This window comes from Salmo salar, chromosome ssa10 (genome assembly GCF_905237065.1).
Source record: "Salmo salar chromosome ssa10, Ssal_v3.1, whole genome shotgun sequence".
Lineage (NCBI taxonomy): Eukaryota > Metazoa > Chordata > Actinopteri > Salmoniformes > Salmonidae > Salmo > Salmo salar.
The window spans coordinates 9,386,997-9,407,282 of record NC_059451.1 but is presented as its reverse complement, the minus strand read 5'-3'; the positions used below and the strand labels follow the sequence as shown (position 1 = coordinate 9,407,282).

Sequence of the window (20,286 nt, the reverse complement as noted above, 5' to 3'; positions counted from 1 at the left end):
ATTTTAATGTTTGTTTGACATGAAACAACTTTTTTCCCGTGTAATTTTGTCTTCGTTCTTGACCTGTCGGTGCTTCTGTCTGTCCGTAGATTTTTTTTTTTCTTCTTCTCCAGGTTATTTAATAGGAAACACCTCTTCCAGTGTCCTTTTGTTGTCATTCTTGTATGGTTTCAGTTGCGTTAGGGCTAGAATTGACTAAACTGTTCCTTTCCAGTGTCATTTCCAATGTGAATGGTGAAGTCAGCATCATCCCCATGGAAAACGCCAAGACCTTTGTCAACGGGAACCTGGTATCTGAGACCACTGTCCTGCATCGTGTACGTATTGTGTACACACATACGATGGATGATAAAAAGCACAAGGCACAACATTATAAACCTGACTGTGAGCTCAATTATGAATCACTCACGTTTATTTTATTTTATATATCTCTGTGGTTTCTAGGGTGACAGGGTGATCCTGGGCGGGGACCATTACTTCCGCTTCAACCACCCGGCAGAGGTGCAGTCTGGGAAAAGCGTGTCATGCTGGACGGGCGACGGCGATGGCCATAAGGACTTTGAGTTTGCCAAAAATGAGCTGCTCTCCGCGCAAAGAGTGCAGTGAGTCGACCACAAGATTCAGAAACGATTGCGATATGATTCCTGTCACGTGTCAATGTGAATAACTGAAAGTACTGGGTGAAAATATTTTTTAGATCACATCGATGATGCAATACTGCACTCGTTCGAAAACTTGTTAATGCAACTAGGCGGCCATTTTTTTTCTATCTAGACTGGAAGAGGAGATCGAGGCGGCCAGGCTGAAGGCCAAAGAGGAGATGATGCAGGGGATCCAGGTGGCCAAAGAGATGGCCCAAAAGGAGCTGTCTGACCAGAAGACTCAGTATGAGAACAGGATCAAAGCCCTGGAGAGAGAACTGGTACGCCAACCATGGCTTTACGGACATGTAGGACTAATGTGTGAATGAAAACACTGACAAATCTCGGCCACTGCCTTCATGTTCACATCAGACCTTATGTAAAGTACCATGGTGTCTTCACTGTCTTGTATAAAGTGAGTCATTTGGTGTAATGTCAGGGCTACTGAATTGACCAATGACCAGCTAAATTAGACACACCACATATATTTAAGTGTTGGCTACTTATCCGGCATAGTCACTCGGTGTAACATTTTGTAGTCCATAGGGATACCACGGCAGGGTTTTTTCTGCATAGAAAAGTTTTGGGTGGGCCGCTTAAGTGTTTTCCCTTGAAATCTTTACATTTGTAATATATTTTCAAGAGGAGCACCTCAGCAAATTCCGGTTGGCAACTGCGCCATTGGCCACGCCCACCGCCTAAGTCCCATTTTGATCCAGAAAAAACCCTGCAACGGTGTAACATTTTGTAGTCAGTCATTCAGTCTACTGTTTTGTAGTCATCTGTTCCAATTGCTGACAGATGTTAATGCCAATGTAAAAAAAAAAAAAAAACAACTATCAAATTTTATTGGTCACATACACATGGTTAGCAGATGTTAATGCGAGTGTTGCGAAATGCTTGTGCTTCTAGTTCTGACAATGCAGTAATATCTAACAAGTAATCTAACAAATTCACAACAACTACCTTATACACACAATGTAAAGGGATGATTAAGAATATGTACATATAAATATATGGACGAGTGATGGCCGTGCAGCATAGGCGAGTGGCAGTAGATGGTATAGAATACAGTATATACATATGAGATGAGTAATATGTAAACATTATTAAAGTGACTGGTGAAACCTTTATTAAGTCCATTTATTAAAGTGGCCAGAGATTTGAGTCTGTATGTTGGCAACAGCCTCTCTGTTAGTGATGGCTGTTTAACAGTCTGATGGCCTTGAGATAGAAGCTGTTTTTCAGTCTCTCGGTCCCAGCTTTGATGCACCTGTACTGACCTCACCTTCTGGATGATTGCGGGGGAACAGGCAGTGGCTCGGGTGGTTGTTGTCCTTGATTATCTTTTTCGCCTTTCTGTGACATTGCGTGCTGTAGGGCAGGTAGTTTGCCCCCGGTAATGCGTTGTGCAGACCGCACCACCCTCTGGAGAGCCTTGCGGTTGAGGGCGGTGCAGTTGCCGTACCAGGCGGTGATACAGCCCGACAGGATGCTCCGATTGTGCATTTGTAATAGTTTGTGAGGATTTTAGGTGACAAGCCAAATTTCTTCAGCCTCCTGAGGTTGAAGAGGCGCTGTTGCGCCTTTTTCACCACGCTGTCTGTGTGGGTGGACCATTTCAGTTTGTCTGTAATGTGTACGCGGAGGAACTTAAAACTTTCCACCTTCTCCACTACTGTACCGTCAATGTGGATGGGGGGGTGCTCCCTCTGCTGTTTCCTGAAGTCCACGATCATCTCCTTTGTTTTGTTGACGTTGAGTGAGAGGTTATTTTCCTGACACCAAACTCCGAGGGCCCTCACCACCTCCCTGTAGGCCGTCTCGTCGTTGTTGGTAATCAAGCATACCACTGTAGTGTCGTCTGCAAACTTGATCATTGAGTTGGAAGCGTGCATGGCCACACAGATATGGGTCAACAGGGAGTACAGGAGGGGGCTAAGAACGCACCCTTGTGGGCCCCCAGTGTTGAGGATCAGTGGGGTGGAGTTGTTTCCTACCTTCACCTGGCGGCCCGTCAGAAAGTCCAGGACCCAGTTACACAGGGCGGGGTCGAGGTCTCAACCCTGGGTCTAGATACCCATTTTCCCACCGGAGATGTTTCAATCTTTGGAAAAAAGGCTGAACGTGATGACGTAATGCACACAATTACTTTTGTTGTTAAATTCCCATGTACTGAACAAAAAATACAAGGTAAATGGGTTTCTATTGCATTTTCAACTCTAATGATGGTTTTGCCACAACAAATGTTGCGTTACATAGCGAACTTGCCCACTTTGGTCTTGGCACATGCGCTCTAGCCAACAGTTTGCAGATACAATTCGAGTGAGCTACCTACATGATGAGATTATTAAGAGCGGGATTATTTTGTATTTGTCAAACAGCAGCCAAGCATCAATCATGTCACCAGAATAAAGACCCTTGATATTTAATTGAAAGGAGCATCAAGCTCCTCGTGCACTTTCACCATTTGTAGCTTAATAACCTGCATGCTTTCCTGAGTCGTAGTGGGCAGACCGCAGAACATATAATCACGTGACTCAAGTCTATTTCAATATGATGGTTATTATATCAATATTTGCACATACATTACGCCATTTCTAGCATAATACATTTTACAGAACCAGAAAGATCCCACCTTGTCTACTGTATTTTGTTTTGTCAACATTTGGAAAGTTTACAGACAAATTTGCTGTTTCCATCTGGCCTTCGTGACTTTTTTTTACCCGACCATGTACTTGAATTAAAAGGTTAGGTGGTCCTACAATGGTGTAACATTTTGTAGTCATAGTCATACAACGGTGTAACCTGAGAAGTTTGCTATTTAACAACCAAATCTCTATGCGCTTTTCCGTTTCTCAAAAACAAGTGAAATTGCAAAGAAAAGTGTCTGGATCCTTCTATAATCCTTTTATGCTGTTTGATAATACAATCTGCACAGGTTTCAGCTTTCTGTGGTGACATCACCATGCGGTAAATTGGTTAATAGACCGTTTAACTTTCACAAATAACAGCTAGTTTTCAGTTTTCCCCACTCAGACCACTCCCAGACAGCCCTAGCAAAATTCTTGCTTGAGAAATAGTTTTTTGCTAAAAAGCTATTTTTGCCCAATTTTCATGGGAATCTATTACAGTAATGTACTTAATTGTTACACAGAAATTATTTGATATAAAAACGACTGCATTGGGCCTTTAAGACCTTCTACTCATTGACAATGGTGCTTTCCTTCCCCCAGGAGGAGGAGAGCGAAAGGAAGCGGTGTCAAGCGATGGACCAGCAGCGGGTGGTCTCCAAGATGGAGGAGCTGCAGTTTGCCAAGGTGGAGCTGGAGCAGGAAGTGGACACGCACAAGACACGTCTCCGCCTCCACATGGAGGCCCAGGCCACACGGCAGGCCATGGCCGATCACGGTGTCCGACAGGCCAAGGTGGTTGAGGCCCTCGAGGCAGAGAAGAGGAAGATCGGCAAAGACCTTGAGGAGATGCAAAGGAAAGTGGCGCAGAAAGGAAGCCAGACTCTGAAAAACGGTAAACCATTGTTGGGAATTTTCATCTTCTGGGTTGTATTCACGAGGAAACGGATCGAAACTAGGATGGACTACCTGAACAATTGGAAAAACTCAAATTTTCATTGTAAAGCGTTTTCTGTTGCAACAATGTGCACAAATGATTACAAATCAGGTGTGAAATGAAACAGAGATGAGATCGGACAACAATGTAAATACAGTAATAGGAAAGGTTTAACTAATAGCTAGCGCTGTGTTGTAAAGATAAGTGTCGTTTCCATTACATCACAGCATGGTTCTAGTGTTGTAGCTAGTTACAGTTCTGGTGACATGGCGTGTACGCATTAGTCCACACCATAGCAAACTGTAGAAAAACTTTTTGCAAAGGAAACAAGAGTTTCTATTGGACAAACTCAGGTAGATCCCTCCCTGTTTGGTTCTGTTTGCTTTCGTTTTGTCCCTAGAAAATACACTAATGCTCTGTGATCTGTTGTCTTAAGTCCCTCCACAGTGGGACGCCATGAAGTTGTCTCTGATGATCGAGGAAGCCAACAAGATCAGTGGCAAACTCATGAAGAACACAGTTTTCAGCAGGTACGAGTGGAGAGAATCAAAATCTTTAGATTTTATATGAAATAGTCCTTTGTTTTGCTGCATATTGAGATCTTACTGTAGATCCATCTATCAGGAAATTATCTCACTCTTGTTTTATTTCATTTATTTTACCTTTATTTGGGCAGGGTGGGGTCTCATTGAGTCCAAGGTCTCTTTTGTAAGAAAGCCCTGCATTATATGTCATCCTTTGTCATCACTTTCTCTTCCTTTTTAGATTAATCTCAATCTTCACTTTGTTTTTAGACACGAGGGGTCTAGGAAGGAGGGTGGAGGGGGAAAGGGAGAGCTGCAGGTCCAGGTGCAGAACACCAAACTGGGCATCTCCACCTTCTGGAGTCTGGAGAAATTCCAGAGCAACCTGGCAGCAATGAGGGAACTCGACCAGGTCAGTTAGCAGTCATTCCTTGCTACTAATGCATATGTTGTCCATCTGAATTTAAAAAGCTGTGTTTGGTGCATTTTTGTTCAAATGTGGATGCTCTCTGGTTAATCAAGTTGGTAGCTATCATGCAACTATCAGGTCGATTTAGACTGCATTCTCCCACCCGGTCTGTCTCGCACTCAACCAGTGGAACAGTCAGTCCGCCCTTTGTGGATTTTGCACACCTAATTTACAAAACGCTTGTTTATGCATGAGGGGCATCCTCCGTTCCTGTAATTTCTCATTTAAGCTGAATAAATGAGACTGGGGTTAAACTGAGCAGTCATTTATTCTCCTTCCCCAGGGGGACCGCAGCGCCTGTAAAGATGACGACGTGTTTTACGACCCCAATGATGAGTGGGAGCAAGATGTATCGGCTTCCTCAACCGCCTCCTCCTTCTCACGCAGAAGGTAATTTCTAGTGTGCATCCCAAATGGCACCCTATTCTCTATATAGTACACTACTGTTGACCAGGCCCTATTGGGCTGTGGTCAACAGTAGTGCACTATGTACAGAATAGGGTGCCATTTTGGGACACAAACCTAGTCTCTACTCTTCATTCTCTCTATCCTCCTCAATTGAACTCAAACACATGCAAAAATGTGTCAGAACTAAGTTGAATATGATGAATGTGGAAAACCGTGTTTTTGAACTTGAGAGTGAACATGGTTCTCTATCATTTGTTGAACATATGGAACGTGTTGGGTATTTTCTTTCTTCTACAGCGCTCGTATTGATATTTCCACTCTGTTGATTTACTACTTGGCACATCCTGGAAGTTCAATGTGTCATTTTTCTTCACCTCAGTGTGAAATAACCACACAGAAACATTCCCTAATTTTTTCCCCTTGCGGCAACTTTTTTCTCCACGTTATTTTTCTTGTTGGCTATGTTTATGGGCCTGGTGGTACCTGCGGTGAAGGAGAGGAGGCCAAAGGAAACATGGAAACCATCTCGGTGTCTCTCGCTACTCACTCTCACCTGAATCCTCTGAAGTCTACCCTGAACCCACTAGCAGCCACAGCTAGTGCCCTGTTTATCTCTGTCGGTCTGGCTGTGTGTGTGTGTCTGTCTCCCGTAGCCCTGCTTTTCCCGACGTGTTCACTCCCCGTCATGGATTTTAAAAGCTTTGGATTTTCTGTAAGCCTTAGCTGGAGGGAGTTCACCATTGACGGGAGTGTACAAGTGCGGGGAATCGGGACGCTGCCCGAGAGAACACTCACATTCTGCCGACAATGTTTGGCTCTCAATTATTGGAAATGGCTTCTCTTCTCCTCTGGTCCTGTCTCCTCTCCTTCATCTGCACTGATATGATAACATAGGATTGGTGAATGAAATGTTCCTGGTGCCTATCAGACATGAATTTGCTTTCACATCAGTGAAAGTTGATGAGGCAATGCTGTTTTAGACTGTTGAGATCCATTCCAAGACATATTAGTAATGTGTGTTTTTTGTTGTTTGTTCCCCATCATTATAGGAGCAGAAGCCTGTTGAAGAGCAGGAGGATTTCAGGGCGTCTCTACGAAATCCGAGTGCACCCTATTCAAAGCCTTCATAACAGTAACACCTCGCAGTCCTCTGGTATGTGTGTTATGCGGTCGTGTGTGTGTGTGTGTGTGTGTGTGTGTGTGTGTGTGTGTGTGTAAGACACTGAAGGACTTTTAGTTTCTTTGCCAGGCTACCGCATATAGAAATGAAAGAATGGTATAACATTAGGTGTAAAAAAAAAAAAATACAGTGCCTTGCAGAAGTTTTCATCCCCCTTGGCGTTTTTCCTATTTTGTTGCATTACAACCTGCAATTTAAATTGATTTTATGTAATGGACATACACAAAATAGTCCAAATTGGTGAAGTGAAATGAAAAAAATAACTTGTTTAAAAAAAATCTAAAATATGGAAAAGTGGTGCTCTGAGCTACGCCTGTATTCACCCTTTGCTATGAAGCCCCTAAATAAGATCTGGTGCAACCAATTACCTTCAGAAGTCTCATAATTAGTTAGATTGCACACAGGTGGACTTTAAGTGTCACATCTGTCACATGATCTCAGTATATATACACCTGCTGTGAAAGGCCCCAGTCTGCAACACCACTAAGCATGGGCTACCTCCAAGCAAGGGGCACCATGAAGACCAAGGAGCTCTCCAAACAGGTCAGGGACAAAGTTGTGGAGAGTACAGATCAGGGTTGGGTTCCAAAAAAATATCTGAAACTTTGAACATCCCACTGAGCACCATTAAATCCATTAAAAAAATTGAAAGAATATGGCACCACAACAAACCAGCCATGAGTAGGCCGCCCACCAAAACTCACGGACCAGGCAAGGAGGGCATTAATTAGAGAGGCAACAAAGAGACCAAAGATAACCCTGAAGGAGCTGCAAAGCTCCACAGCCGAGATTGGAGTATCTGTCCATAGGACCACTTTAAGCCATACATTCAACAGAGCTGGGCTTTACAGAAGAGTGGCCATAAAGTAATTGCTTAAAGAAAACAATAAGCAAAAGCGTTTGGTGTTCGCCAAAAGGCATGTGGGAGGCTCCCCAAACATATGGAAGAAGGTACTCTGGTCAGATGAGACTTAAATTGAGCTTTTTGGCCATCAAGGAAAACACTGTCTGGGGCAAACCCGACACCTCTCATCACCCTGAGAATACCATCCTCACCGTGAAGTATGGTGGTGGCAGCATCATGCTGTGGGGATGTTTTTCATCGGCAGGGACTGGGAAACTGGTCAGAATTGAAGCAATGATGGATGGCGCTAAATACAGGGAAATTCTTGAGGGAAACCTGTTTCAGTCTTCCAGAGATTTGAGACAGATGGAGGTTCACCTTCCAGCAGGACAATGACCCTAAGCATACTGCTAAAGCAACACTCGAGTGGTTTAAGGGGAAACATTTAAATGTCTTGGAATGGCCTAGTCAAAGCCCAGACCTCAATCAATTGAGAATCTGTGTTATGACTTAAAGATTGCTGTACACCAGCGGAACCCATTCAACTTGAAGGAGCTGGAACAGTTTTGCCTTGAAGAATGGACAAAAATCCCAGTGGCTAGATGTGCCTAGCTTATAGAGACATATCCCAAAAGACTTACAGCTGTAATTGCTGCAAAAGGTGGCTCTACAAAGTATTGACTTTGGGGGGTGAACAGTTATGCACGCTCAAGTTTTCCATTTTTTTGTGTTATTTCTTGTTTGTTTCACAATAAAACATATTTTGCATCTTCAAAGTGGTATGCGTGTTGTGTAAATCAAATGATACAAACCCCCAAATATCGATTTTAATTCCAGGTTGTAAGGCAACAAAATAGGAAAAATGCCAAGGGGGTTGAACACTTTCGCAAGCCACTGTAGGCCTACAGTTATAGCTCTTGTAGTCCACGTGGAGTTTCCTTCATATTTCACGTAATTATTTTGGCCAACTTGTCTGTCTCCGTTACAGGTCTGATGGGTGTGGCCAAACCGCCCTCGCTGCATCCCAGCTCATTAGATTCCAACCTGCCGGGGATCTGTAAAGATTTCATTGGCCAGATGGTGGGCCAGCTGCGCTGGTGTCATAGCTACGAGGAGAGCATGGCAGACAGGCTGAGCTCTGACCTCTACTGTGTGTACACAGCCGTGACGACCATCTCCGGCCTGTACGATGGCCTGGACGATGACTGTCAGGGGAGTGGTAAGTCTGCATCTCAAAATTCACAATCTTCCATGGCTCAGTAGGTTATGTGCTTGCAACACCAGGGGCCAGTTGCACCAGGTGATTGTAAGCGGGTTGTAAATCTATGCTGTACGCTGGACCTAAAAATTATACCTGTTGCACCACCTGGGCGTAAACCCTAATACGAGCTACGCCTAGGCTTAGATTCTACACCTAGTAGGGAGCAGGCGTGTGGTGTTAAATTGGAATCTTCATCATGATATGCACAGAAAATAATAGCAATCTATATTTTCGAAAGGATGCAAGTCTCGTGTTCATATTTCACAAACTCCGTGGGCTTTTTGAGTTGCCTAAGCACGAGTCATTAGCAAAATAATACACTTGATTTATGCTACATTATAGCATGCCGTATGTGTCTGATCAGATATTAGCAAACTAATAGAGGAGCCGCCTCCACTTATTTGCCCAGCCAGAGATCAAATAACCAGACAAAGATTCGGTGAATCAAAATTACATTGATTAAAAGGCAAGGGCTTTTAGTCGGGGATATAGCCTGGGCTACTATGTGAATGAAGAGAAAAATAATCCTGATAACACTGTTAGACGAACAAACTAGACGAGTCCCCAGGCTTGTTTCAAAGCAGCGCTATAACGCTGTCCCAATCATAGCGGTGCTGAAATTATAGTTGACCACACACGGCTATTGCTTTAGTAGAATTGCGTCGGAGAGAATGGCTGTTTTATGTGCTCCTAACCAACTGTGCCATTTTGTTAGTTTTTTGCATTGTTTGTGACTTATTTTGTACATAATGTTGCTGCAACCGTCTCTTATGACCGAAAATAACTTCTGGACATCAGAACAGCGATTACTCACCTCAAACTGCAAGAAGCTTTTTCCTTTAACGAGTCCGATGCGAAGGATATACTGCTTTCTCGTGAACAGGCCCAAATCCCTGTAATTTGTGTGAAGAAAAGACGGATAAAAAGGGGGCGGAGGTCAGGCTGCCTTCTGAGAATTCGTAAGCGAGCGAGTAAACCCCCACAGCCATCCGTTACATTGGAAAATAAAATTGATGACCAACGATCAATATTATCCTACTGACGGGACATTTAAAAACTGTAATATCTAATGTTTCACTGAGTTGTGACTAAACGACGGCGTGGAAAAAATAGAGCTGGCGGGATTTTCCATGCACCGGCAGGACAGAGACGCTACGTCTGGTAAGACGAGGGGTGGGGGTGTGTCTACTTGTCAATAACAGCTGGTGCGCGGTGTCTAATATAAAAGTCTTGAGTACCTTATGTTGTAGGCTACACTATCTACCAAGAGTTCTCATCTACATTATTCGTAGCCATCTATTTACCACCACAAACCGATGCTGGCACTAAGACTCAACCAACTGTATAAGGCCATAAGCAAACAAGAAAATGCTCATCCAGAAGCGGTGCTCCTAGTGGCCGGGGACTTTTAATGCAGGCAAACAAATCAGAGGGGAAAAGAACTCGAGACCACCTTTACTCCACACACAGAGATGCATACAAAGCTCTACCCCGCCCTCCATTTGGTAAGTCTGACCATAATTCTATCCTCCTGATTCCTGCTTACAAGCAAAAACTAAACCAGGAGTACCAGTGACTCCGTCAATACGGGAGTGGTCAGATGACGTGGATGCTACGCTACAGGACTGGTTTGCTAGCACAGACTGGGATATGTTCCGGAATTCATCCAATGGCATTGAGTATACCACCTCAGTCATCGGCTTCATCTATAAGTGCATCGACGATGCCGTCCCCTCAGTGACCGTACCAGAAGCCATGGAGTACAGGCAACATCTGCATCGAGCTAAAGGCTAGAGCTGCCGCTTTCAAGGAGCGGGACACTAATCCGGACACTTATAAGAAATCCCGCTATGCACTCAGACAAACCATCAAACAAGCAAAGCGTCAATACAGGATTAAGATTGAATCCTACTACACCGGCTCTGACACTCCATGGATGTGTCAGGGCTTGAAAACTATTATGTACTACAAAGGGAAACCCAGACATGAGCTGCCCAGTGACGCGAGCCTACCAGACGAGCTAAATGCTCTCTTCGAAGCAAGCATCGCTGAAGTATGCATGAGAGCACCAGCTGTTCTGGATGACTGTGTGTTAAGGCTCTCGGTAGCTGATGTGAGCAAGACCTTTTATACAGGTCAACATTTGCAAAGCCTCTGGGCCAGACGGATTACCAGGACACGTACTCAAAGCATGCGTGGACCAACTGACAAGCGTCTTCACTGACATTTTCAAACCCTGCCCTAGACCCACTCCAATTTGTATATCGCCCCAACAGATCCACAGATGATGCAATCTTAATCGCACTCCACACTGCCCTTTCCCACCTGGACAAAAGGAACACCTATGTGACAATGCTGCTCATTGACTACAGCTCAGGGTTCAAAACCATACTGTGCACGAAGCTCATTACTAAGCTAAGGACCCTGGCACTAAACACCTCCCTCTGCAACTGGATCCTGGACTTCCTGACGGGTTGCCCCCAGGTGGTAAGGGTAGGCAACAAGACGTCTGTCACGCTGATCCTCAACACTGGGGCCCCCTCAGGTGTGTACTGATCACCGACAACGATGAGACAGCCTATAGGGAGGAGGTCAGAGATCTGGCAGTGTGGTGCCAAGGACGACAACCTCTCCCTCCAGTGTAAGCAAGACAAAGGAGCTGATCGTGGACTACAGAAAAAGGCGGGACGAACAAGCCCCCATTAACATCGACTGGGCTGTAGTGGAGCGGGTCGAGTGTTTCAAGTTTCTTGATGTCCACATCACCAACAAATTATTATGGTCCAAACACATCAAGACAGTCGTTAAGAGGGCACGACAACACCTTTCCCCCCTCAGGAGACTGAAAATGAGTCATGGGTCCCCAGTTCTCCTGAAAAGGTTTTACAGCTGCACCATCGAGAGCATCCTGACTGGTTGCATCACTGCCTGCGCAGCATCTTACCATAAGGTGCTACAGAGGGTAGTGTGAATGGCCCAGTACATCACTGGGGCCAAGCTTCCTGCTATCCAGGACCTATATACTAGGCAGTGTCAGAGGAAAGCCCAAAAAATTGTCAGCGACTCCAGTCACCCAAGTCATAGACTGTTTTCTCTGCTACCGCACGGCAAGTGGTACCGGAGCGCCAAGTTTAGGACCACAAGGCTCCTTAACAGCTTCTACCCCCAAGCCATAAGACTGCTGAACAATTAATCAAATGGCCACCGGACTATTTACGTTGACCTCCCCCATTTGTTTTGTATACTGCTGCTACTCGCTGTTTATTATCTATGCATAGTTACTTCACCCCTAGCTCCACTAACCTGTATCCCTGCACATTGACTCTACCGGTACCCCCTGGATATAGCCTTGTTATTTTTTGTTATTTTTTACTTTTAAAATATTTACCAAATAAACTACTCTTTCTTGAACAGCACTGTTGGTTAAGGGCTTGTAAGTAAGCGTTTCACGGTAAGGTTGTATACACTTGTTGTATTCGGCTCGTGACAAATAGTTTTATTTGAAAGTATTTAAAACGTTTGGATGACTAAGAGTTTCATTAAGCAACAATATGATAAATTACTTCAATTGCATTTGTGTACTTTTTTACAATATTTTGGTCATTCATTTCCACAGTAATTATTGATTGATCCATCCAGTTGTGGTTAAGAAAATGTGCACGCGTAGTGTTGGGCTTTGCAAAGTGATGGAACATGCCTCGCGAAGTTTGTATGGTAATGATGGTAACATCCTAGTAACGGGCGCTGCCTAGCAACCATCATTGTGAAGCATCAAATCTCATGAACGCGCATTGCTTACGCCGGACTTAGCTATGACTAGTCTTATTTTTGGTTGGTGCAACAGATGTCAATTCTGATCCCAAAGTCGGAAGCGCAACGCCCGACCAAGCATGTAAGGCCAACTTTTTTATGCCCAATTGGTGCAACCGTCCCCAGGGTAGTAGGTTAAAGTATATCTTACTGTCAATGTTGAGAGTACTGTTTCTCTTTCATTAATCATGAATGTGACCCTGGTCTTATACACCTATAGTAAAGTCTTTGTCAGTGCTTGGCTTTCCAGAAATAACTGGTTTAAGCCTACAGTGCCTTCAGAAATTATTCACACCTCTTGACTTTTTTAAAACATTTTGTTGTTACAAAGTGGGATTAAAATGAATAATTTTTTTGTCAACGATCTACACAAAATACTCAAAGTGGAAGAGAAATTATAACATTTGTAAAAAATGTATGAAAAATACAACTCTTCATTAGATAAGTAAGTATTCACACCCCTCAATACATGTTAGAATCACCTTTGGCAGCAATTACAGCTTTGAGTCTTTCTGGGTTAGTCTTTAAGAGCTTTGCACTCCTGGATTGTACAGTATTTGCACATTATTCTTAAATTAAAAAAAATCAAGCAGCATGCCACCCTGCATCCCACTACTGGCTTGCTTCTGAAGCTAAGCAGGGTTGGTCCTGGTCAGTCCCTGTATGGGAGACCAGATGCTGCTGGAAGTGGTGTTGGAGGGCCAGTAGGAGGCACCCTTTCCTCTGGTCTAAAAAAAATATCCCAATGCCTCATGGCAGTGATTGGGGACATTGCCCTGTGTAGGGTGACCTCTTTCGGATGGGACATTAAACGGATGTCCTGACTCTGTGGTCACTAAAGATCCCATGGCACTTATCGTAAGAGTAGGGATGTTAACCCTGGTGTCCTGGCCAATCTGGCCATCATACCATCATGGCCACCTAATCATCCCCAGCTTACAATTAGCTTATTCATCCCCCCTCCTCTCCCTGGTAACTTTTCCCCAGGCCATGGCTGTAAATGAGAATGTGTTCTCAGTCAACTTTCCTGGTAATATAAGGGTTAAATTAAATAAAAAACCTCCGTGGTTGTTGATCATTGCTAGACAGCCATTTTCAAGTCTTGCCATAGATTTTCAAGACGATTTTTAAGTCAACTGTAACTAGGTCACTCGGGACCATTTAATGTCGACTTGGTAAGCAACTCCACTGTATATTTGGCCTTGTTTTTTTAGGTTATTGTCCTGCTGAAAGGTGAATTGGTCTCCCATTGTCTGTTGAAAACCTGTTTTAGTTTGCTTTCCCTCTAGGATTTTTGCGTGTGCTTAGCTCTATTCAGTTTTTTTTTTATCGTAAAAAAACTCACTAATACCCATAACATGATACAGCCACCACCATGCTTGAAATTATGAGTGGTACTCAGTGACATGTTGGATTTGCCCCCAAACATAACACTTTGTATTCAAATCAAAGTTTATTTGTCACGTGCGCCGACTACAACAGGTGTAGACTTTACAGTGAAATGCTTACTTACAAGCCCTAACCAACAGTGCAATTTTTAAGTAAAAAAATAGGTATTAGGTAAACAATAGGTAAGTAAAGAAACAAAAGAAAAATAGTAAAATGACAGTGAAAATAACAGTAGCGAGGCTATATACAGGTGCTACCGGTACACAGTCACAGTCATCCGGAACAGCTGATGTTCTCATGCATGCGTCAGTGTTGCTTGCCTTGAAGCGAGCATAGAAGTGTGCATCCCTTTGTAGTCTTTAATAGTTTGCAAGCCCTGCCACAACCAACGAGCTTCGGAGCCGGTGTAGTACGATTCAATCTTAGTCCTGTATTGGCGCTTTGCCTGTTTGATGGTTAGTCGGAGGGCATTGCGGGATTTCTTATAAGCCGGGTTAGAGTCCCGCTCCTTGAAAGCGGCAGCTCTACCCTTTAGCTCAGTGCGGATGTTGCCTGTAATCCATGGCTTCTATGTTGCCTGTAATCCATCCATGTACGTACAGCCTCGATGCACTTATTGATAAAGCCAGTGACTGATGTGGTGTACTCCTCAATGCCATCGAAAGAATCCTGGAACATATTCCAGTCTGTGCTAGCAAAACAGTCCTGTAGTTTAGCATCAGCTTCGTCTGACCACTTTTTTATAGACTGAATCACTGGTGCTTTCTGCTTGAATATTTGCTGGTAATCAGGGGGATAGAATTATGGTCAGATTTGCCAAATGGAGAGCGAGGGAGGACTTTGTACATGTCTCTGTGTGTGTGGATTAAAGGTTAACTATAATAAATAAAAAAATTGGTTGCGTATTTAACATGCTGATTATAAATTGGCTACAACTGATATAAGTTTCCCTGCATTAAAGTCCCCGGCCACTAGGAGCGCCGCCTCTGGGTGAGCGGTTTCCTGTTTGCTTTTTTTCTTATACAGCTGATTCCGTGCGGTCTTAGTGCCAGCGTCTGTCCTGTGGTGGTAAATAAACAGCCACAAAATTTTTTTATAAACTCTCTTGGAAAATAGTGTGGTCTGCAGCTTATCATGAGATACTCTCTTCCAAGTGAGCAAAATCTAGAGACTTCCTTAGATTTCGTGCACCCCTTCCCCCCTCTTACCAGAGTGTGCTGTTCTATCTAGCCGGTGCAGCGTATATCCCACCAGCTGAATGTTTTCCATGTCATTCAGCCACGATTCGGTGAAACATAAGATATTACAGTTTTTGATGTCCCGTTGGTAGGATATTTGATCATACCTCGTCTTATTTATTGTCCAATGATAGTATTTTGACAAGTAATATTGATGGTAATGGCAGATTTCCTACTCGCCGTCAGGGGATCCTTACGTGGCAACCCGGCCTGTGTCCTCTATACCAGCTTCTCTTTCTCTTGCCAATGACAGGGATTTCGGCCTTGTCGGGTGTCTGAAGTACATCCTGTGCGTCCTGCTTGTTGAAGAAAAAAATCTTTGTCTAATCCAAGGTGAGTGATCGCTGTCCTGATATCCATAAGCTCTTTTTTTGCCGTAAAATATGGTGGCGGAAACATTATGTGCAAAGTAAGTTACAAATAACACAAAAAAAAACACATGGCACAGTTAGGTGCCTGTAAAACGGCTGCCATGTCTTCCGGCGTCATCTTGAGAAGTTCAGGACATAAAGTTAATTTCTTTGACACATTTTTTGCAGCTCTACTTTAGTGCCTTATTATAAACAGGATACATGTTTTAGAATATTTGTATTCTGTACGGGTGTCCTTCTTTTCACTCTGTCATTTAGGTTAATATTGTGGACTAACTACAATGTTGTTGATCCATCCTCAGTTTTCTCCTATCACAGGCATTAAACTAACAATTTTATACAAATCAAATTGTATATTTCACATACTTATTAAACAACAGGTGTAGTAGACTAACAGTGAAATGCTTACTTATGGGCCCTTCCCAACATAAAATAACACAAACTCTGACAACAGAGTTTGGAAGCACGCCTGTATCTTTGTAGTGACTGAGTGTATTGATACACCATCCAAAGTGTAATGACTTCACTACGCTCAAAAGGATATATTTTTGCCATCTACCAATAGTAGCCCTTCTTGGCGAGGCATTGGAAAACATCACTGGTCTTGTTTGAAATTCGCTGCTCGACTAAGGGACGTACAGAGATGGTATTGATTGAAAAATCATGTTAAACACTTATTGCACAGAGAGTGAGTTCATGCAACTTATTATGTGATTTAAGCGCATTATTACTCCTGAACTTTAGGCTTGCCATAACAGGGGTTGAATACTTGACTCAAGCTTTTCATGTTTAATTCATTTGTAAAATGTTTGAAAAACATTACCCTACAATGTCAAAGTGGAATTATGTATGTAGGCCAGTGATGCAAAATCTCAATTTAATCCATTTAAAATTCGGGCTGTAACACAACAATGTGGAAAAAGTCCAGGGGTGTAAATACTTTCTGAAGGCACTGTATATGTTATCCTTCTGACACTTCAGACAATAGGCAACAGTATGCTGTGGATGTTTTCTTGAAAAACTCACATTCTTGAAACAATTCTGCTGCGGATAGACAATGTTTTCCACAACTAATATGTGGGTGAAGGAAGCGCTGTTGTAGTGTTGTCACCAATAGTGCTGGGTAATGTCAACCTTTGTCCTCATGAAACCTTGATTGCCATTTTTTGTTTTACTCCGCTAAAACAACCGTTGGGCGATTGCGTGAATTTGTTATTTTATTTTTTAAATTCAAAATACAGATCTCTATTGCGTGAAATTGAATGCTACTACTATACAAATCATGACGTAGAATCATGGACTCATATTTTAGCTTTTTTTAACACTTGTAACTGCCATTTCCTGCAATCTAGAGCAAAACGTATTCTTAAATGGTAACAAATGAAGTAAAAAATATATATATACAGGGTACAACTTTTGTTTTTTACAGAGTTGCGCAGGCAGTCCAAATGCCCCACCTGTTTTGAGCCCCACTATTCTGTCCTGGAATTGCGTTCCCATGCAAAACTAGAAAGATGGCTAACAACTAAGTCTTCAATAAAACTCCCAAGGTGTGACTTTTCTTGAATTAATATATTGAACGTTTGTTGTGAAACTGCAAAATACAGAAAATAATATACTTCAGTATTCGAGCTCCGACTGGGAAAATAAGTTTTGAACGGTCATCCAACTCGGAATTCCAAATCGGGAACTCTTTTTAGAGCTCTGACCTGAAGATCACTGACGTCATGATTCAACCTTGTTTTTTTCCCAAGTTCCCAGTTGTCTTGAAAGCACCATAAATCCAGAGAATGCCAGACTTTGATGATACATTTTAATGACAAAATCTGTCCACAAGAAGGACTTTCGCGCCACCTTCCTGTTCAAGTGAGCACAGCACAAAAATCTATGTTGTTGCGTAATGATGTAATATGCCAAGCAATACTAAGTGTATGTTGTGTAGTAAGCTGTTAGTACCCCATGTGCCTCACCCTAATAATTTGCTTCCTTTTCTCCTATTAACTTAGCCTACTGTTCTGACTTGGTGATGCACATTTAGCCTATAGCCTGTTATATAGAAATGTCAATATCGAATATTGTAAGAGCTTTCATTGTCTGCTTATATGCCTCCTTTATTTATCCTACGGTTCTGACTTGGTGTACAGGGAGAATACTGTAAGAATGGCCCATGTTCTGAATTCTATTGCTGTACATTTCAAAAGTGCTGAACAAATAAATATATTGACTACGTCCTTCCTTGCTCGCTCTTTAATGTCTTAATCGAAATGACAGATTCACTCATCTGCTCATCGTCCCCTTATGTCATAGTTTGTACATCTTATTTGTCAGTAGAAACCACATTTGTTGAAGCAAGTCAGCCATATCAGCTATGTTTTAAAAAAAGGCAGTAAATGACACTGAGTGCACATTTTCATAAGTATTCAGACCCTTTACTCAGTACTTTGTTGAAGCATTTTGGCAGCGATTATAGTCTTGGGTATGACGCTACAAACTTGGCACACCTGTATTTGGGGAGTTTCTTCTGTTCTCTGCAGATCCTTTCATCACTGCACAGCTATTTTCAGGTCTCTCCAGAGATGTTCGATTAGGTTCAAGTCCAGACTCACCGTAGGGATGGTGCAAGGTTTCCTCCAGACGTGATGCTTGGCATTCAGGCCAAAGAGTTCAATCTTGGTTTCATGAGACCACAGAATCTTGTTTCTCATGGTCTGAGTCCTTCAGGTGCTTTTTGGAGAACTCCAAGCATGTCATGTGCATTTTACTGAGGAGCGGCTTCTGTCTGGCCACTCTACCATAAAGGCCTGATTGGTGGAGTGCTGCAGAGATGGTGTCCTTCTGGAAGGTTCCCCAATCTCCACAGAGGAACTCTGGAGCTTTGTCAGAGTGACCATCGGGTTCTTGGTCCCCTCCCTGACCAAGGCCCTTCTCCCCAAATTTCTCAGTTTGGCCGGCAGGACAGCTCTAGAAAGTCTTGGTGGTTCCAAACTTTTTCCATTTAAGAATGATGGAGGCCATTGTGTTCTTGGGCACCTTCAATGCTGCAGACATTATGTTGGTACTCTTCTCCAGATCTGTACCTCAACACGATTCTGTCTCGGAGCTCTACGGACAATTCCTTCAACCTCATGGCTTTGGTTTTTGCTCTGACATGCACTATCAACTGTGGGACCTTATATAGAGAGCTGTGTGTGTGCCTTTCCAAATCATGTCCAATCAATTGAATTTACCACAGGTGGACTCCAATCAAGTTGTAGAAACATCTCAAGGATGATCAATGGAAACAGGATCCACCTGAGCTCAATTTCGGGTCTCATAGCAATGGGTCTGAATAATTATGGAAATAAGGTGTTTATGTTTTGTTATTTTAATACATTTGCAAACATTCCAAAAAAACTGTTTTCACTTTTGTAATTATGTGGTATTGTGTGTGATGTTTTTTTAATTTTTTTTAATCCACTTTAGAATAAGGCTGTAACGTAACAATGTTGGAAAATGGAAGGGGTCTGAATACTTTCCGAATGCACTGTATGCGTAGGCCTATAGACTCAGACTTTCATTCATGTTCTTTTTGGAAGTGGAAACTATTGGACAACACAGTACCTTAGGCTATTAGGGGGCGGCAGGTAGCCTGATGGTTAGGGCGTTCGGCCAGTAACCGAAAGGTTGCTAGATCGAATCCACGAGCTGACAAGTTAAAAATCTGTAATTCTGCCCCTGAACAACGCAGTTAACCCACTGTTCCTAGGCCATCATTGTTAATAGGAATTTGTTCTTAACTGACTTGCCAAGTTAAAGGTAATAATATTAAAAATAGGACATTTGGAAATGGACTTCTGTTTGTAACTTTATTATGTCTTAAAGCTTTTATGGTAGGAGGATAGGTTATTTGAGGGATTCTTACTTCCCGCACAGATTATTTCTTTTTTTAATAATCTTAAACTTGTCATTATAATTTTCTATAGGCTATTGATATTTTGTCCTTACTCATTATTAGTCCCCTGGCTTCCTTATGTTTCTGGGCTGTTCAATCTACTTTTGAGATGGAACTGTTTAATTATTTTAATTGTTAGATCGGGAGAGAAAGAATGTATAAAACGATGAAAGCCCAAAGTTGTATTCATATTGATTGGAGAGACAAGGGAATTGTCACGTCCTGACCAGTAAAAGGGGTTATTTGTTATTGTAGTTTGATCAGGGCATGGCAGGGGGTGTTTTTCTGTGTGTTCAGCACTCACCACGCTGCGCCTTGGTCCTCTTCTTCCAAAGACTGCCACCCACCTTCAACGGACCAAGCAGCGTGGTATGGAGGAGCAGAGGGTTCAGGACTCCTGGACTTGGGAAGAGATACTGGACGGAAAGGGACCCTGGAGACAGGCTGGAGAATACCGCCGCCCGCCGGAGGAGATGGAGGCAGCGAAGGCAGAACGACGTTTCTGGGAGGATCGGCTGGCACGGCAAGAGGAGGAGAGGCAGCCCCAAGATTATTTTTGGGGGGGGCACACGGGACGGTCGGCGGTGCCGAGGATGGAACCAGAGCCAGTCGGGGTGAAGTTGGAGGTGAGCGAAGGTAGCGAAGCAGAG

General features: G+C 43.1%; 1 protein-coding gene across 2 annotated transcripts in view; it reads left to right on the top strand.

The window, feature by feature from the left end:
* The window catches only part of kif14 (kinesin family member 14), a 52,756-nt gene that overhangs the window by 9,788 nt on the left and 22,682 nt on the right, over window positions 1–20,286 (top strand). For both annotated transcript variants that reach the window (XM_014215756.2, XM_045687282.1), the window contains exons 15-23: window positions 215–317; window positions 445–602; window positions 775–922; window positions 3,878–4,169; window positions 4,648–4,741; window positions 5,006–5,147; window positions 5,488–5,594; window positions 6,662–6,765; window positions 8,625–8,855. In XM_014215756.2, coding sequence (XP_014071231.1) covers window positions 215–317; window positions 445–602; window positions 775–922; window positions 3,878–4,169; window positions 4,648–4,741; window positions 5,006–5,147; window positions 5,488–5,594; window positions 6,662–6,765; window positions 8,625–8,855 — 1,379 coding nt within the window. The remainder of the gene's footprint in view (window positions 1–214; window positions 318–444; window positions 603–774; window positions 923–3,877; window positions 4,170–4,647; window positions 4,742–5,005; window positions 5,148–5,487; window positions 5,595–6,661; window positions 6,766–8,624; window positions 8,856–20,286) is intronic.